This window comes from Apium graveolens, chromosome 6 (assembly GCF_009905375.1).
Source record: "Apium graveolens cultivar Ventura chromosome 6, ASM990537v1, whole genome shotgun sequence".
Taxonomy (NCBI): domain Eukaryota; kingdom Viridiplantae; phylum Streptophyta; class Magnoliopsida; order Apiales; family Apiaceae; genus Apium; species Apium graveolens.
The window spans coordinates 196190073-196209929 of record NC_133652.1 but is presented as its reverse complement, the minus strand read 5'-3'; the positions used below and the strand labels follow the sequence as shown (position 1 = coordinate 196209929).

Genomic DNA, 19857 nt, shown 5'->3' with positions numbered 1-19857 from the left:
AAATAGCGAACCAAATAAAATTATTTTGATCTGTAACTTTGGTTATATCAATAAAATATATATATTATGACATCCATATGGTTGGATCGATATAAAATATTTTAAAAATAATCGAAACAATAAATCCGGATAAAACACTAGTTAGCGTTACTAGTCAAACTAATGCTTGACCGGAAAATAGAAAATCAAATAAAATTGTTTTGACGTGAAACTTTGGTTATATTATTAAAATATATATTTTTTATGACATCCTTAGGGTTAGATCGTTGAAAAATATTTAAATTTTTTTTAACTAAAATACAATTATGAAGCCACATTTTAAACTTAGAAACTAAAATATAAAATTTCTAAATCACGTCAAAATATATCACATATGGTATGCAAAATGATCATTGGAAGATAAAAAAAATACAGTGATGTCAGAGTTTTTTTATAAAAAACATACCTATATAAAAATATTTTGGATATATTAGATTTTTTTTGAATTTTAACGAGCGAGCTCGAGCCGAGCCGAGTTCGAGCCGAACAACCCAAACCTCGGCTCGAGCTTGATTTGCTTAACGAACATATTTTTATGTTCGAGTTCAAGCTCAAGTTCGTTAACGAGCTCTTAACGAGCCGAGCTCTTAACGAGCCGAGCTCGAGCTTGTTCACGAACAGCTCAGCCCTATTTTGAACCATCGGTACTAAAACATGTTGCTATATATCTCTTCTATATATAATAGGAGAACAAGGGTATAATTTCATGAGATTAAAAAGTCTCATTGAAAAGACTAAATTACCCCTGTTTTTAATATTTATATAAAATATGTGATTTATGGGAATCGAACTCAAGTTATTTCATTCAACTATACGACCTCTTACCATTAGACCATATTGTCACATGTGCTTTTTATCATACACATAATATGTAAATGTGCTAAATGAATATATTATTTAACTTTAAAGATACTTACTTGAATTCCGTCAAAAAAGGATAGTTAGTTGAATATTTGTACGGTTAATTTTAAAAAATTGAATTCCAGATATAAAATAAGGTATAGTACATAAATGGATTATTATCTTATTTATTAATCATTTTTTAGTTTGAAAATATATCTCATATATTTTTAACATATTTTTTATTGTAAAAAGTAATTAAAATGTATAAATATATTTATATATTTTTTAAAAAAAATATATAGATAAGTTCGAATTATAATGAGTCAATGCATTTTAGAACTTGACCCATTGTTCAAAAAATAATCGAAATTTGACTACATGACCCAGCCGAAAAACATCGTCACATTCTACGTTTAGTAAATTTAAATTACAAGTTCGGCGAGAATATCTTACCAATAATGTGAATTTTTTTAATATATTATGTTAATATAAATTAATGTGTTTGAGATTTTTATAGGATCAAGTCAATTGATTATTTATATTAAAATTACTAATTTCACTGGTAACGCATTATTATTTTTGGGATTTGTCCCAATTTTAAGAATATTTGAAATTTGAAATAAGATCTCACTAGATTTGTTAAATCTACGATGATATATTAAATCGATTTATTTTTCATTTTTCACTTTAGAAAAACTTTTAGATTAGCAATATTCATTGATCAAGATAATATTGTACAAATATTTTAAATTATTTTAAGATTTTGAATTATTCAAATAAAAGTTATATCTATACTATCTTGTAGCATTTGATTCAATGCATTTTATATTATTTAAGAAAAAAACATATATTGTTCAATAATTTGAAGGAATTAACCAGTTCAACTGATATTTATAAAACTATATCGAACTGAAATTTTTTAATTTTAGAAGAATATTATAAAATGATAGCAAATTATTATATGAAGAAATATTTGAGTCGTAATGAAGGAAACTTAAAAAGGGTTTAAATAACAATATAAATACAATTTTTCTTTCGAATTATTGAAAAAAATCATGAATATCAATAATAAGTCTTAAAAATATATAATTCATTTTAATGTTACAACCATGATTGATAACCGGTTGCGTAAAAAATAGATATGGATTGTTTGTCAATGATAATGTGAATACCATATATAAATTATAGCAATTTATTTATTACATAATTTTAATTTTTGAATAATTATAAATGCATGTTATTTAAGTAATCAATTATCTCACTAGATGTTAATAATGATTATACATGTACATAAATCAGATATTTAGCATATAAATAATTGAAACCATTATAATTTACTAAAAGATGTAACATACAATAATATCCATGCTAACACACACATATGCATATAACTTAATTATACTTTGTTAACAGTAGTGTAAATAAAAAACTAACATTTTCCCATACATACATATGTTGAATTTCAAAAACTAATATTTTTCATTAAAATCAACTTTAATATTAAAAATAATGTAAATTTTACATTATTGTATATTATGATTACAAGTCATTCTAACTTCAGTTATTCATTTTTTATCTTTTTAAATTGAGCAGGTTAATTGTAAGTTAGTAGTGAACTCAGTAATAATATAGAACAATACATATAGTTTATTTAAATAAAATTCAAGATTTTGGTCAACTCTGTATTCAACGTATATGTTAATTTTTAGCTTTTTATTTGTAAACATACTAACGACATTTTACAGATTAAATTTAATCATTTCATTTTAAACGTACACTTACTACCTTTTTTATATTCATTCATTCAATATAAAATAATGGGTAAGAAAAATATAATATAATAATAGTTGAGGGGATATCACTCGTGAGGAATCATTGGAACTGCTAATGTTATAGAGGGGGACATAGAGCTTGTTGAAGAGAAATTTTATCTCCGTTTCTTCAAAATTTGACTAAGAGCCTATACAAGGATATTGTTGGAATTATTGTACAAACATTATAAGTGCAAAAAAAACTTTATAAAATTACCGGTGGCTTATTATTATGGGGTTAAATATCAAAGTGGTCACTCAACTGAATGTCATATATCAATTTATCATTAAACTTAACGGGATATCATTTGGATCACTAAAGTAACAATAAATGTAAAACAGATACCTCAAAATATGTGCTCGAGAATTAAAATTTATTTTATGGAGTTCTAAACATTTTTTTAAAATCTTATTACAACCAAATGAAAAGTTATGAATACATAGTATTTTAGATGATTTTTTGAGATTTTTAAAAAATTATCTACTAATTCTTTTTATTTAAATAAAGCAAATGACAACAAAATTAAAAATAAATAGTAGATAATTTTTAAAAAATCTTATTATATTATTGGAAAATACTAGAATTCATACATTTTCATTTGGTTGTAGTATGATTCAAGAAAAATATATAGAACTCCATAAAATAAATTTTAATTCTCGAGCACATATTTTGAGGTATATGTATGATATTTATTATGACTTTAGTGATTCAAATGATACCCCGTTAACTTTGATAATTAAATATATGGCGTTCAGTTGAGTGACCACTTTGATATTTAACCCTATTATTATGCTAGTGTGTTCTAAAATAACAAGTGGAATATGTTGTGTGTATTCTACTGATTGTACTTTAAATGCAGTTAAGAGATACCAGATAAGAGAGGGAGAGTATCATTTCAGAGGGAGAGTATCATTTCTTAGCAGTTGAAGTAGATTCCTGTGTGTCCATATCTCCCAAAAACTCCTCTGCTAGCTACTTAAATAACTAACTCCCTCAATCTTTCTGTCGCAACCAAACTGAAGATCCGGTCTAATTTCGCATGGAGACAATTACTAGACCATCTTCCTCTCCTTTACTTCCTACACATCAGCCCACTTATACACCTTTCAAATCTCCATTACTCAGATGTAAACCAATAACTTATCCACGAAAACGTAACCAAACAGTCCCAAGTAGCAAATATGGTAATTTTCTTGACCTTAAACCTCAACCAAAACAAGAGTCTATGGAGTTTGATCTTTCATGGTATGATCCATCTAAGCGATCACGATTCGATGTGATTGTAATCGGTGCTGGTCCAGCAGGGCTTCGCCTTGCTGAGCGTGTGGCTGGTTATGGAATTCATGTCTGTTGTGTTGACCCTTCACCACTATCTATTTGGCCTAACAATTATGGTGTGTGGGTTGATGAGTTTGAGACCATGGGGTTTCAAGATTGTTTTGATAAGGCATGGCCCATGTCATCTGTTCATATTAATGAGCAGAAAACTAAGTATTTGAATCGCCCTTATGGTCGAGTCAATAGACAAAAATTGAAGATGAAGTTGCTAGGAGGGTGTGTTTCGAATGGAGTCGTGTTTCATAAGGCCAAAGTTTGGAAGGTGGATCATCAAGAGTTCGAGTCTTCGATTCTTTGTGATGATGGAAAGGAATTCAAGGCAAGTTTGATCGTAGATGCAAGTGGATTTGCAAGCACTTTTGTTGACTACGACAAGCCAAGAAACCATGGGTATCAACTTGCTCATGGTATTTTAGCTCAAGTTGATAGTCACCCTTTTGAATTAGACAAAATGGTGCTTATGGATTGGAGGGATTCTCATTTGGGTAATGAGCCTAGTTTGCGTTCTGATAACTCTAAATCTCCAACCTTTTTATATGCAATGCCATTTGAATCGAATTTGATATTTTTGGAAGAAACTTCATTAGTTAGTCGACCATCGCTATCATACAAGGAGGTCAAACTGAGGATGGCAGCAAGGCTAAGACATTTAGGAATTAGAGTAAACAGTATAATTGAGGATGAGAAGTGTTTGATTCCGATGGGAGGGCCTTTGCCTCGGACTCCACAAGATGTCGTTGCAATTGGTGGATCATCAGGAATCGTTCATCCCTCGACAGGGTACATGGTGGCACGAACATTGGCATCAGCCCCGGTGCTTGCTGATGCCATTGCTGAGTGTCTTGGATCGACACGAATGATTAGGGGAGCATCACTTCATTATAGAGTTTGGAACGGCTTGTGGCCTATCGACAGCAAGTGCATTAGGGAATTCTACTCTTTTGGAATGGAGACTTTGTTGAAGCTTGATTTGAACGGTACAAGGAATTTTTTCGACGCTTTCTTTGATTTGGATCCTCATTACTGGCATGGTTTTTTATCATCGAGGTTGTCACTAAAGGAGCTTGCTATGCTTAGTTTGTCACTGTTTGGCCATGCTTCGAATTCGTCAAAATTGGATATTGTTACGAAATGCCCTGCCCCCTTGGTTAAAATGCTAGGTAATCTAGCTGTTGAGACAATTTAATTTAGCGGAGTTTCAGATATTGTTTTTCTGTTTTTGCATAATAAAGAAATCTATGGCAAAAGCTCATGAGAACAAGGCAACAAAGCAACATGAGTTGAGAAGAAAGGAAATTTATCCGTAGTATAAAAATGTATGGTATTCGAAGTTTTTTTTTCCGTGTTGATTTCAAAGAAGTCTTTTATTGTGTGTGTTTAATATCTGGAAGTTAAACGCATAAAACTCTTGAAAATTAAGTAAACAAATCACAGCCTGAGGTGACTGCGAAGGACAGTGGCGATATGGAGACGGCATAAACAAGCAACTTTGCTCAACCAAGCATTCCAAAGTTTGATGGACCCTGCTAAGAACAAGCCTTGATGGACCCTTTTAAGAACAAGCCTTTTGAGATTAAGAGCATCTTCTGGCGCTGCTAAATCAAGATTGGCAAAATTGTCAATTCAACATAAAATATTAATATATTATTGTCTCTTTCTTCTATTATACTTTTAACATCGTTCTTACCAAAATTTATTTCAACAATTAGCACTCAAAGTTGCCAAATTATTCAAATGCAAGTATAATTTAAAATAGATATTAAGGTACATGTCTTTATCAGGACATATGATATTGTTAACATTTTGGGAGGGTATCAAAACGTGTCAAAAGTTGGTTGGTTGGCACCCGGAAGCCTACGACGGGTATCCAACAAAAATGTCATGTCACCTCATGTCACATATGACATTTTGGCATTCTTTTTGACACCCCATTGCAAATGCTCCAAGCCGAGAGTGGTTTTTTGTTGATATTTGGATTATATCTGTTGAACCGCAACTCAGGCACATGCAGAAAAGAAACTTCCGAATACTAAAGTTTCCCTTGAAGGTAAATAACTATTGATTCTAGCCAATTGACAAATTCTATTCTGAAGACCATCGTTCAGAAGGGCGCATCAAAAAATTGTGGACTTCTTCGAAGAGGATCTAGGGGATGCTATAGTGCAGTAAGCTTAAACAGTACCGGGTATATCAAGACTTTAGATTTGACGCTAAGTGAACGAGTCTTTAAGTGCTTCTCAGAGATATATTTTTAGTCAATGACATAAGAAATGTCATAGATGATAGAACAAACCTTAAAGGGATGGGGAAGGCGACCAGTATATGCTTTAAGTGCCATAAGCTGCTTCCAAATAAGTGCCAAGATATTGTGAAATGTAAATTGTATTGTTGATCATTGAAGCTGTTGGCTTCAGTTGTACTTTATTTAGCTCCTGCGTTTATCAGGGCATTATAGTCAGCTGCGGTAAAAACCACCAACTGAAAGTTTTTTAACATTGCTGCGACAAAAACGATGCAGTTACAAGATGATTTCGTAGCTACATATTTCTTCATAAATTGTTGCTAGTATAGTTATCCTGCCAGTGCAACTAAATTGAGATTAGAAATGCTTCAACTAGAAGATTCACTCACCGCAATGGACCTAGCTTGCTCATAATGAAGAAAGATATTTATGTCAATTTCAATCCAACACTTGGAAATTATATCATCAGCAGATTAAACTGTATAACCTAGAACATGTTCTCAAATGGCACATGAAAGGGTCGTGCCGAGCTTGAAGTCGCGAGAAACATCTATGCAATTCAAGATAATGGCAAGAAAAGATATCATGAAGCCTTAGTGAATGGACAGACCGTGGAAACAAGAACTGCACAGGGGCTCCTTGACACTTTATGTCATTTGCAATCCATGCTTCCATGACATGCCCATAAGTAAATGCCTCACAAATCACAATATCTTCTCTTTTCATTATCTAGTTTTATAAAAAAACATAAAAATGCGGTCAATCTTTAATAATCTCTGAACCTCTGTTACTCAGACTCTTCATTTTGCCATATGTACCCCTAGGACATTCGAACACTTATTTTTGGGCCAAATACTGTATATGTAAAATTTTCATTATATTGCCAAGTCGACTATTCGACACATGCACGTATCCATATTGGACATCTGTTGGGGCTTTACAAAACAGAATTATCAGAGGGCAAATCTTTATGAAAACTAATCGACTATTAAATGGTGCTGAACTTGATCTTTAAATTCAGAAAATCCAAATCTCACGAGTTCTCAAAATCTGGTTTGCCAACTTTCACTAGAAGAGCTGTTTAGGTCTTAGGAGCAACAACAAAAAGGAAATGTGCTTTCTTACTCGTTGTAATCCTGGAAGGAGAAATTTGGAATATAAAATGAAGGGGGAAAAACGATATGTTGCAAATGTCATTCATGATCCTCGGCCACATTTTAAATCCATAATGTACTATAATCCACCAGAGACCGTCGTATCGTACCTAGTTTCAGTTAACGTGTTCAACCCGTCTCTTTGACAACAAAACAACATTATATTTTTGGTGTTTTTGATATATTATAGCACTAAATACAAAAAAACTCAACTCCAAAAGATTGCCATATTTAAATGCAAATATGTATCTTTGGTTCTAGATTTGAAACCAAAGACACATCATCTATTACTACAAATGGAGAGGAAAAATTAAATAATTATTGTCTTGTACCTTAATGTATCAAAACAATTTTAAATTAAGTAGAAGTTAAAAGATATATGAAAATTTGAAACTACTTATGCAACTAGTATTGGAGAGCAGGTTTTATTTTAGAACCAAAAACTAGGAAGCACGGGCACTTCAAAAAGGGCGCCGTACCCGTGTCGGACACGGCGACACGTGCCCGACACGGCTGAATACGTGTCCGCCACACCACATGGCGTGTCGACGGAAAAAGGCGACCGACACGCGACCGACACGCGACCGACATGGCCCACCGACTCTGCCCATAAAAAAAGCCCAAAATCATCTTCAAGAAGCCCAAAATCTTTTTTTAAAAGCCCAACCCATATTATTTTAACCCTAATTTTGTGTCTCTCTCTTTTATAACCCCCTCTTCATCTTTCATCTGAACACAGAACCCTATCTTTATACAATCAAATATATACATACATCTATCTATATATATATATAACACGTATAGCTGCTGTTATTTTATAGATGATCATTTGAATGAAAATGTAGAATAGATCTTCCACTAGTTTATCAATATTATGAATGAATATTATGAAGGAAACTCTATTATTATTATGAATGAAGTTGTTCAATATTTGACATATACAAATCTTATATATTTTATATTTTTATTACTTTTTTTTTTGCCGTGTCGATACTTCGATAATGGAAGTATCCCCGTGTCCCGTGTCGCCGTATCGGTGTCGGTACTTTCTAGACCAAAAAGCACTTTTTAATGATAATATTATAATAATAACTGTAACTATTTTGCATCTAGTACTGAACTTGCTCTTAGAAAAGTTTTTCAAAACAAAAAAGACTTAAATGTCTACTACTTTAAAACACATGATATAACCATTTAAATTAAAATTGTCCACAGGCAAAAGACACAATAGCATCATTCATGATGCTGCATCTTCACCAGGATTTGGAACCCAAGTAAGATCAAAGTCGCGTTCAAATTTACCTCTATTGTAAGTTTCGTTTCAACAACAGTGGTAGCCACAATTCCAAGAGTATTATCATAATTAAGAGCACCTTCTCTCAGTCGTTGGTCGTGGGCTTGAGCACTGCCAGCGCCAGCAACAATAGGTTGGCGAGGACGATTAGCCATAACATGACAAGGATTCACTTGATTAGCTATACTAATTAACGCAACAAAATGTGCTTTCAAAGACTGAGTCCCGCGAGCAAAACGAATAGGATGATAACTTGTGGTATCCAACGTACCTCTAGCACCTGGAAAACGAACTCCTGGATTAGCAGGCAAGTCTTTATCAACATAGTTAATCAAATCAGCGACACGTTCCCTCGAGGGATTTACTTGAAAATTGACTGCTTGAAGTTGTTGAATTAACTTTTTGTAATTAGAGTCTTCTATCCACCGGTCTTGATCTATGCCCTGGTCATAAATTTTCTGCTCAAAAGCGTCTTCTGGGTAATGACCAGTTCCTAGAATTCCCATATAGATTTGGCATGGTCTGACATTCGTATTCTGATCGCTTTGCTGGTCTTGTACTAATAGACTGCACAGTGCCCAGTCCTCTAAATTCTGTTGACCAAGTAGTCTATAACGAATCACCTTAAAGTTAAGGGGGCCTGTCTCTAGCAACGCTAGCAAGCGGTTGCTAGAGACACTTGCACAACAAAAATCTACTGAACCGTTGGATCACACCATCTGCACCGTTGAATCACACCATCTGCACAAAAATGCCTCGCCTTACAGACCACGGAAATATTCTGCGGTTGGTGCGTTTTTTTTACTAAATCCCTAACAAACAACACAGGAAGGCAGGCGGAGAATAGACACATCCCCCAACAGAGAGCAACACAGAGAGCAAGAGAGACACACAGAGAGCAACCGCAACAACTGCAAATCGTGCCAAATCGAGCCCTGAATCGTTCCTTTTTACGTAATTAAGGTATATAATCGATCCCCTTTTGTTATTTTGTGTTTTATTGAACTGATTTTTGTGTTTTTGTTGTTGTAGATATGATTATTTTGTATGTAATTCGAATTTGTAGGGTTTATTAACGTATGGATTATAGTATGATTAAATTCGAATTAACGTATGATTTGTAGCATGATTAAATTCAAATTTTTAGATTTTTTAGGGTTAATGGAATTGTGTATTTGATTGGTTTAATTTGTTGATATTAAATTAAATTCGAATTTTTTAGGATAATTTTAGTGTTAAATTCGAATTATATTAGTGTAAAAGTATGGATGTAATTTACATATGATTTTGGGATGATTTTAACAATAGTTCGAATAAATGAGTTTATTGTGTAGTTATTTCGAATGTATTGTGTACTTGGTGTTTATATATGTGGTGCCTTGTTTTTATTGTGTATGTGGTGGTGTATTTATTGTGGTGATTGATAAATTATGTTGACAAAATTTCCAGGTATGGATAATTTTGTTGATTTCGGGAATATGTTGCCGGGTCCGAACGCACATAATATTATTTGGGATAATCGGTATCACGTTAATGAGGATGTTTGGGACGGTGCAGGGAGAGAGGAGTTGCAGAGCTATTCTGGGAACAAGTCAATACACGATTGGAAGTTAAGGAGACCACAATGGGAATTGTTACACATGTTTGGGTTTGGGATATTTGCAGACCCTGCTGTTGTCTTGGCTACTAACACTCGGTTGATATCTGCTTTGGTAGAGCGTTGGAGACCAGAGACCGACACTTTCTTCACGAGGTAGGGGGAGATGACTGTTACACTAGAGGATGTAGGAGTTATTATAAGGTTATCAGTTCAGGGGGATGCACTGACTTGTGGGTTGATAGAGAATAAGGTTGCGGATTTTGTTAATAAATGGTTTGAGCATTTGACTGAGGAGGAGGTGAAGGAGGCTTTGTATCGGAATAACATCAAGCTAGGGATATTGTTTGATAGATATGGTGCACAGAAGCCTGAGAAGAATAATATGATGGCCACGGTTGTACATATTAAGGCGTACCTGCTATTCTTGAAGGGTTGTATCCTCTTCCCTAATATCAACCGGTCTTTTTTTCATGTTCGGTATATGCACCCATTGATTAATATGCAGGAGATTCCTTATTATTCTTGGGGTGCAGCTGTGTTAGCTCATATATAACGGGGTTTGGAGAATGCTGCAAAGAAGGACAGTAAGAGCATTGCTTGTTGTGCCTAGGTGTTACAGGTTTGAGCTTACGAAAGATTTCCTCGTATTGGCGTGCCTTTATGGTCTCCCGGTCAGGAGGATTATCCGGTTGCTGAGGTATGGGCCTATTCTAGTCATACTCATGTGGGGTTTCAAAGAAGCGCAGGAAGACATGTCCTCACCACAGCTTACCGTTCTATAGGGGTGAGTTTGATGGTGTTGCTGGTGATGAGGTGGTTTGGAGGCCATATGCTAGATTCGACGATATTATGGACAGTGAGATGATACATGCACAGTTAGCTGGGTGCTGTCGAATTCCCCTTGTATGTTATGATGTAGTCGAGTGGCAGCATCCCGATAGGGTGAGCAGACAGTTTAGTGCTAGTCCCCAGATTCCACGAGCGCTAGTGAACATGAGTGGCTATAGGGGCCTAAGGAGGCCATATTTGCAGGAGAGGATTGGATTGTATGGTGGTTCATTGATATTGGCAAATAGGCCAGGTTTTGTTCAGATTTGGATGGACTTGTTGATGACTCGGTAGACATTGCTTCTGAGGCTGATTACATGACGTGGTATACAAATATATCTCGTATGCGAATAGGGAATCCGGATCTACAGCCTCGGCACCAGTAAAAGACGAGGGAGTTGTATGATAGCCTCGAGGGATATGAAGTTGTAAGTGTTTTACAGATATGCATATTTTACATTACACCACACACTACCAAATTTGTATTCACACATATTTCATCTTGCATATTTGATAGCCTTGTGGAATTAATGAAAAAATGTTTGTTTTTGTTTGTATATGGTTGTCGGGCTTAATATGTTCAAGCAGCTGGATGCTAAGGTTCCGCCCGAGGCTTCAAGTTTATAATATCGGCAATCCGATCATATTTAACAAGCTAACCGCCATTCCATCCGGATTTTTTCCATTTTCCATCAGGAATAAGGTTGCGTATTTTGTTAATAACTGGTTTGAGATTTTGACTGAGGAGGACGTGAATGAGGCTTTGTATCGGAATAACATCAAGCTAGGGTGGTTGTTTGATAGATATGGTGCACAGAAGCCTGAGAAGAATAATATAATGGCCACGGTTGTACATAATAAGGCGTATCTGCTATTCTTGATGAGTTGTATCCTCTTCCCTAGCATCAACCGGTCTTTTTTTCATGTTTAGTATATGCACCCATTGATTAATATGAGGGAGATTCCTTATTATGCTTGGGGTGCAGCTGTGTTAGCTAATATATACCGGGGTTTGGAGAATGCTGCAAAGAAGGAAAGTAAGAGTATTACTTGTTGTGCCTGGGTGTTACAGGTTTGGGCTTACGAGAGATTTCCTTGTATTGGCGTGCCTTTACGGTCTCCCGATCAGGAGGATTATCCGGTTGCTGAGGGATGGGCCTATTCTAGTCCTACTCATGTGGGGTTTCAAAGAAGCGCAGGAAGACAAGTGCTCACCACAGCTTACCGTTCTATAGGGTTGAGTTTGATGGTGTTGCTGGTGATGAGGTGGTTTGGAGGCCATATGCTTGATCGACGATATTATGGACAGTGAGATGATACTTGCACAGTTAGCTGGGTGCGGTCGAGTTCCCCTTGTATGTTATGATGTGGTCGAGTAGCAGTATCCAGACAAGGTGAGCAGACAGTTTGGTGCTAGTCCCCAGAATCCACGATCGCTAGTGAACATAAGTGGCTATAAGGGCCTAAGGAGGCCATGTTTGCAGGAGAGGATTGGCTTGTACGGTGGTTTATTGATATTGGAAAATGGGCCAGGTTTTGTTCAGATTTTGATGGACTTGTTGATGACTCTATTGACATTGCTTCAGAGGCTGATTATATGACGTGGTATGCAGATATATCTCATATGCGAATAGGGAAGCCAGATCCACAGCCTCAGCAATAGTACAAGACGAGGGAGTTGTATGATAGCCTCGAGGGATATGGAGTTATAAGTGTTTTATAAATATGCATATTTCACATTACACCACACACTACCAAATTTGCATTCACACGTATTTCATCTTGCATATTTGATAGCCTTGTGGAATTAATGAAAAAATGTTTGTTTTGTTTGTATATGGATGCCGGGCTTAATATGTTGATGCAGCTGGATGCTAGGGTTCCGCCGGAGGCCTCAAGTTTACAATATCGGTAATCCGATCACATTTAACAAGTTTACCGCCATTCCATCCGGAATTTTTCCATTTTCCATCGACAATAAGGTTGTGTATTTTGTTAATAACTGGTTTGAGCTTTTGACTAAGGAGGAGGTGAAGGAGGCTTTGTATCGGAATAACATCAAGCTAGGGTGGTTGTTTGATAGATATGGTGCACAGAAGCTTGAGAAGAATAATATGATGGCCAGGGTTGTCCATAATAATGAGTATCTGCTATTCTTGATGGGTTGTATCCTCTTCTCTAGCATCAATCGGTCTTTTTGTCATGTTCGGTATATGCACCCATTGATTAATATGCGGGAGATTCCTTATTATTCTTGGGGTGCAGCTGTGTTAGCTCTTATATACCGGGGTTTGAAGAATGCTACAAAGAAGGAAAGTAAGAGCATTGCTTGTTGTGCCTGGGTGTTATAGGTTTGGGCTTACGACAGATTTCCTCGTAATGGCGTGCCTTACGGTCTCCCGGTCAGGAGGATTATCCGGTTGCTGAGGGATGGGCCTATTATAGTCATACTCATGTGAGGTTTTAAAGAAGTGCAGGAAGATAGGTCCTCACCACAGCTTACCGTTCTATAGGGGTGAGTTTGATGGTGTTGCTGGTGATGAGGTGGTTTGGAGGCCATATGCTAGATTCGACGATATTATGGACAGTGAGATGATACATGCACAGTTAGCTGGGTGCGGTCGAGTTCCCCTAGTATATTATGATGTGGCCGAGTGGCAGCATCCAGACAGGGTAAGCAGGCAGTTTGGTGCTAGTCCCCAGATTCCACGAGCGCTAGTGAACATGAGTGGCTATAGGGGCCTAAGGAAGCCATGTTTTCAGGAGAGGATTGGCTTGTATGGTGGTTCATTGATATTGGAAAATAGGCCAGGTTTTGTTCAGATTTGGACGGACTTGTTGATGACTCAGTTGATATTGCTTCTGAGGCTGATTACATGACGTGGTATGCAGATATATCTCGTATGCGAATAGGGAAGCCGAATCCACAACCTCAGCAACAATACAGGATGAGGGAGTTGTATGATAACCTTTAGGGATATGAAGTTGTAAGTGTTTTACAAATATGCATATTTCACAGTACACCACACACTACCAAATTTGTATTCACACGTATTTCATCTTGCATATTTGATAGCCTTGTGAAATTAATAAAAAAATGTTTGTTTTTGTTTGTATATGGTTGCCGGGCTTAATATGTTGATGCAGCTGGATGCTAGGGTTCCGCCGGAGGCCTCAAGTTTACAATATCGGCAATCCGATAACATTTAACAAGCTTACCGCCATTCCATCCGGAATTTTTCCATTTTCCATCGACAATAAGGTTGTGTATTTTGTTAATAACTGGTTTGAGCTTTTGACTAAGGAGGAGGTGAAGGAGGATTTGTATCGGAATAACATCAAGCTAGGGTGGTTGTTTGATAGATATGGTGCACAGAAGCTTGAGAAGAATAATATGATGGTCAGGGTTGTCCATAATAAGGAGTATCTGCTATTCTTGATGGGTTGTATCCTCTTCTCTAGCATCAATCGGTCTTTTTGTCATGTTCGGTATATGCACCCATTGATTAATATGCGGGAGATTCCTTATTATGCTTGGGGTGCAGCTGTGTTAGCTCTTATATACCGGGGTTTGAAGAATGCTACAAAGAAGGAAAGTAAGAGCATTGCTTGTTGTGCCTGGGTGTTATAGGTTTGGGCTTACGAGAGATTTCCTCGTAATGGCGTGCCTTACTGTCTCCCGGTCAGGAGGATTATCCGGTTGCTGAGGGATGGGCCTATTCTAGTCATACTCATGTGAGGTTTTAAAGAAGTGCAGGAAGATAGGTCCTCACCACAGCTTACCGTTCTATAGGGGTGAGTTTGATGGTGTTGCTGGTGATGAGGTGGTTTGGAGGCCATATGCTAGATTCGACGATATTATGGACAGTGAGATGATACATGCACAGTTAGCTGGGTGCGGTCGAGTTCCCCTTGTATATTATGATGTGGCCGAGTGGCAGCATCCAGACAGGGTGAGCAGGCAGTTTGGTGCTAGTCCCCAGATTCCACGAGCGCTACTGAACATGAGTGGCTATAGGGGCCTAAGGAAGCCATGTTTTCAGGAGATGATTGGCTTGTACGGTGGTTCATTGATATTGGAAAATAGGCCAGGTTTTGTTCAGATTTGGACGGACTTGTTGATGACTCAGTTGATATTGCTTCTGAGGCTGATTACATGACGTGGTATGCAGATATATCTCGTATGCGAATAGGGAAGCCGAATCCACAACCTCAGCAACAATACAGGACGGGGGAGTTGTATGATAACCTTTAGGGATATGAAGTTGTAAGTGTTTTACAAATATGCATATTTCACAGTACACCACACACTACCAAATTTGTATTCACACGTATTTCATCTTGCATATTTGATAGCCTTGTGAAATTAATAAAAAAATGTTTGTTTTTGTTTGTATATGGTTGCCGGACTTAATATGTTGAAGCAGCTGGATGCTAGGGTTCCGCCCGAGGTCTTAAGTTTACAATATCGGCAATCCGATCACATTTAACAAGCTTACCGCCATTCCATCCAGATTTTTTCCATTTTCCATCGGGAATAAGGTTGCGTATTTTGTTAATAACTGGTTTTAGCCTTTGACTGAGGAGGAGGTGAATGAGGCCTTGTATCGGAATAACATCAAGCTAGGGTGGTTGTTTGATATATCTGGTGCACAGAAGCCTGAGAAGAATAATATGATGGCCACAGTTGTATATAATAAGGCGTATCTGCTATTCTTGATGGGTTGTATCCTCTTCCCTAGCATTAACCGGTCTGTTTTTCATGTTCGGTATATGCACCCATTGATTAATATGCGGGAGATTTCTTATTATGCTTGGGGTACAACTGTGTTAGCTCATATATACCGGGGTCTGGAGAATGCTGCAAAGAAGAACAGTAAGAGCATTGCTTGTTGTGCCTGGGTGTTACAGGTTTGGACTTACGAAAGATTTCCTCGTATTGGCATGCCTTTACGATCTCCCGGTCAGGAGGATTATCCGGTTGCTGAGGGATGGGCCTATTCTAGTCATACTCATTTGGGGTTTCAAAGAAGCGCAAGAAGATAGGTCCTCACCATAACTTACCATTCTATAGGGGTGAGTTTGATGGTGTTGCTGGTGATGAGGTGGTTTGGAGGCCATATGCTCGATTCGACGATATTATGGACAGTGAGATGATACATGCACAGTTAGCTGGGTGCGGTCGAGTTCCCCTTGTATGTTATGATGTGGTTGAGTGGCTGCATCCAGAGAGTATGAGCAGACAGTTTGGTGCTAGTTCCCAGATTCCACGAGCGCTAGTGAACATAAGTGGCTATAGGGGCCTAAGGAGGCCATGTTTGCAGGAGAGGATTGGCTTGTACGGTGGTTTATTGATATTGGCAAATGGGATATGTTTTGTTCAGACTTGGATGGACTTGTTGATGACTCGGTTGACATTGCTTCTGAGGCTGATTACATGACGTGGTATGCAGATATATCTCATACGCGAATAGGGAAGCCAGATCCACAGCCTCAGCAACAGTACAAGATGAGGGAGTTGTATGATAGCCTCGAGGGATATGAAGTTGTAAGTGTTTTACAAATATGCATATTTCACATTACACCACACACTACAAAATTTGCATTCACACGTATTTCATCTTGCATATTTGATAGCCTTATGGAATTAATGAAAAAATGTTTGTTTTTGTTTGTATATGGTTGTCGGGCTAAATATGTTGAAGCAGCTGGATGCTAGGGTTCCGCCCGAGGCCTCAAGTTTACAATATCGACAATCCGATCACATTTAACAAGCTTACCGCCATTCCATCCGGATTTTTTCCATTTTCCATCGGGAATAAGGTTGTGTATTTTGTTAATAACTGGTTTGAGCCTTTGACTGAGGAGGAGGTGAAGGAGGCTTTGTATCGGAATAACATCAAGCTAGGGTGGTTGTTTAATAGATATGGTGCACAGAAGCCTGAGAAGAATAATATGATGGCCACGGTTGTCCATAATAAGGCATATCTGCTATTCTTGATGGGTTGTATCCTCTTCCTTGGCATCAACCGGTCTTTTTTTCTTGTTCGATATATGCACCCATTGATTAATATGCGGGAGATTCCTTATTATGCTTGGATTGTAACTGTGTCAGATCATATATACCTAGGTTTGGAGAATGCTGCAAAGAAGGATAGTAAGAACATTACTTGTTGTACCTGGGTGTTACAGGTTTGGGCTTACGAGAGATTTCCTCGTACTGGCATGCCTTTACAATCTCCCGGCCAGGAGGATTATCCGGTTGCTGAGGGATGAGCCTATTCTATTCATACTCATATGAGGTTTTAAAGAAGCGCAGGAAGATAGGTCCTCATCACAGCTTACCATTCTATAGGGGTGAGTTTGATGGTGTTGCTGGTGATGAGGTGGTTTGGAGGCCATATGCTCGATTCGACGATATTATGGACAATGAGATGATACATGGATAGTTAACTGGGTGCGGTTGAGTCCCCCTTGTATGTTATGATGTGGTCGACTGGCAGCATCCAGACAGGGTGAGCAGACAGTTTGGTGCTAGTCCCCAGATTCCACGAGTGCTAGTGAACATGAGTGGCTATAGAGGCCTAAGGAGGCCATATTTGCAGGAGAAGATTGGCTTGTACGGTGGTTCATTGATATTGGCAAATGGGCCAGGTTTTGTTCAGATTTGGATGGACTTATTGATGACTCGGTTACCATTGCTTCTGAGGCTGATTACATGACATGGTATACAGATATATCTCGTATGCGAATAGGGAAGCCAGATCCACAGCCTCAATAACAGTACAAGACGAGGGAGTTGTATGATAGCCTCGAGGGATATAAAGTTGTAAATGTTTTATAAATATGCATATTTCATATTACACTACCAAATTTGCATTCACACATATTTCATCTTGCACATTTGATAACCTTGTGGAATTAATGAACAAATGTTTATTTTTGTTTGTATATGGTTGACAGGCTTAATATGTTGAAGTAGCTGGATGCTAGAGTTCCGCCCGAGGCCTCAAGTTTATAATATCGGCAATCCGATGACATTCAACAGGCTTACCGCCATTCCATCCGGATTTTTTCCATTTTCCATCGGGAATAAGGTTGCGTATTTTGTTAATAACTGGTTTGAGCCTTTGACTGAGGAGGAGGTGAAGGAGGCTTTGTATCGGAATAACATCAAGCTAGGGTGGTTGTTTGATAGATATGGTGCACAAAAGCCTGAGAAGAATAATATGATGGCCACGGTTGTACATAATAAGGCGTATCTGCTATTCTTGATGGGTTGTATCCTCTTCCCTAGCATCAACCGGTCTTTTTTTCATGTTCGGTAAATGCACCCATTGATTAATATGAGGGAGATTCCTTATTATGCTTCGGGTGTAGCTGTGTTAGCTAATATATACCGGGGTTTGGAGAATGCTATAAAGAAGGAAAGTAAGAGCATTGCTTGTTGTGCCTGGGTGTTACAGGTTTGGGCTTACGAGAGATTTCCTCGTACTGGAATGCCTTTACAATCTACCGGTCAGGAGGATTATCCGGTTGCTGAGGGATGGGCCTATTCTAGTCATACTCATGTGAGGTTTCAAAGAAGCTCAGGAAGACAGGTCCTCACCACAGCTTACCATTCTATAGGGGTGAGTTTGATGGTGTTGCTAGTGATGAGGTGGTTTGGAGGCCATATGCTCGATTCGACGATATTATGTACAATGAGATGATACATGGACAGTTAGCTGGGTGCGGTTCAGTTCCCCTTATATGTTATGATGTGGTCGACTGGCAGCATCCAGACAGGGTGAGAAGACAGTTTGGTGCTAGTCCCCAGATTCCACGAGTGCTAGTGAACATGAGTGGCTATAGGGGCCTAAGGAGGCCATATTTGCAGGAGAAGATTGGCTTGTACGGTGGTTCATTGATATTGGCAAATGGGCCAGGTTTTGTTCTTATTTGGATGGACTTGTTGATGACTCGGTTACCATTGCTTCTGAGGCTGATTACATGACATGGTATACAAATATATCTCGTATGCGAATAGGGAAGCCAGATCCACAGCCTCAGCAACAGTACAAGACGAGGGAGTTGTATGATAGCCTCCAGGGATATGAAGTTGTAAGTGTTTTATAAATATGCATATTTCATATTACACTACCAAATTTGCATTCACACGTATTTCGTCTTGCACATTTGATAACCTTGTGGAATTAAAGAACAAATATTTATTTTTGTTTGTATATGGTTGACGGGCTTAATATGTTGAAGGAGCTGGATGCTAGGGTTCCGCCCGAGGCCTCAAGTTTACAATATCGGCAATCTGATGACATTCAACAAGCTTACCGCCATTCCATCCGGATTTTTTCCATTTTCCATCGGAAATAAGGTTGCGTATTTTGTTAATAACTGGTTTGAGCCTTTGACTGAGGAGGAAGTGAAGGAGGCTTTGTATCGGAATAACATCAAGCTAGGGGGGTTGTTTGATAGATATGGTGCACAGAAGCCTGAGAAGAATAATATGATAGCCACGGTTGTACATAATAAGGCGTATCTGCTATTCTTGATGGGTTGTATCCTCATCCCTAGCATCAACCAGTCTTTTTTTCATGTTCGGTATATGCACCCATTGATTAATATCAGGGAGATTCCTTATTATGCTTGGGGTGTAGCTGTGTTAGCTAATATATACCGGGGTTTGGAGAATGCTGCAAAGAAGGAAAGT

General features: G+C 37.7%; 1 protein-coding gene across 1 annotated transcript; it reads left to right on the top strand.

The window, feature by feature from the left end:
• The first annotated feature begins 3339 nt into the window (after positions 1-3339).
• Positions 3340-5373, top strand: LOC141667908 (capsanthin/capsorubin synthase, chromoplastic-like). Its single transcript, XM_074474552.1, has one exon. It carries the CDS (start codon positions 3734-3736, stop codon positions 5216-5218), a length of 1485 nt encoding a protein of 494 aa, XP_074330653.1. The 5' UTR covers positions 3340-3733; the 3' UTR covers positions 5219-5373.
• Positions 5374-19857: the final 14484 nt, after the last annotated feature.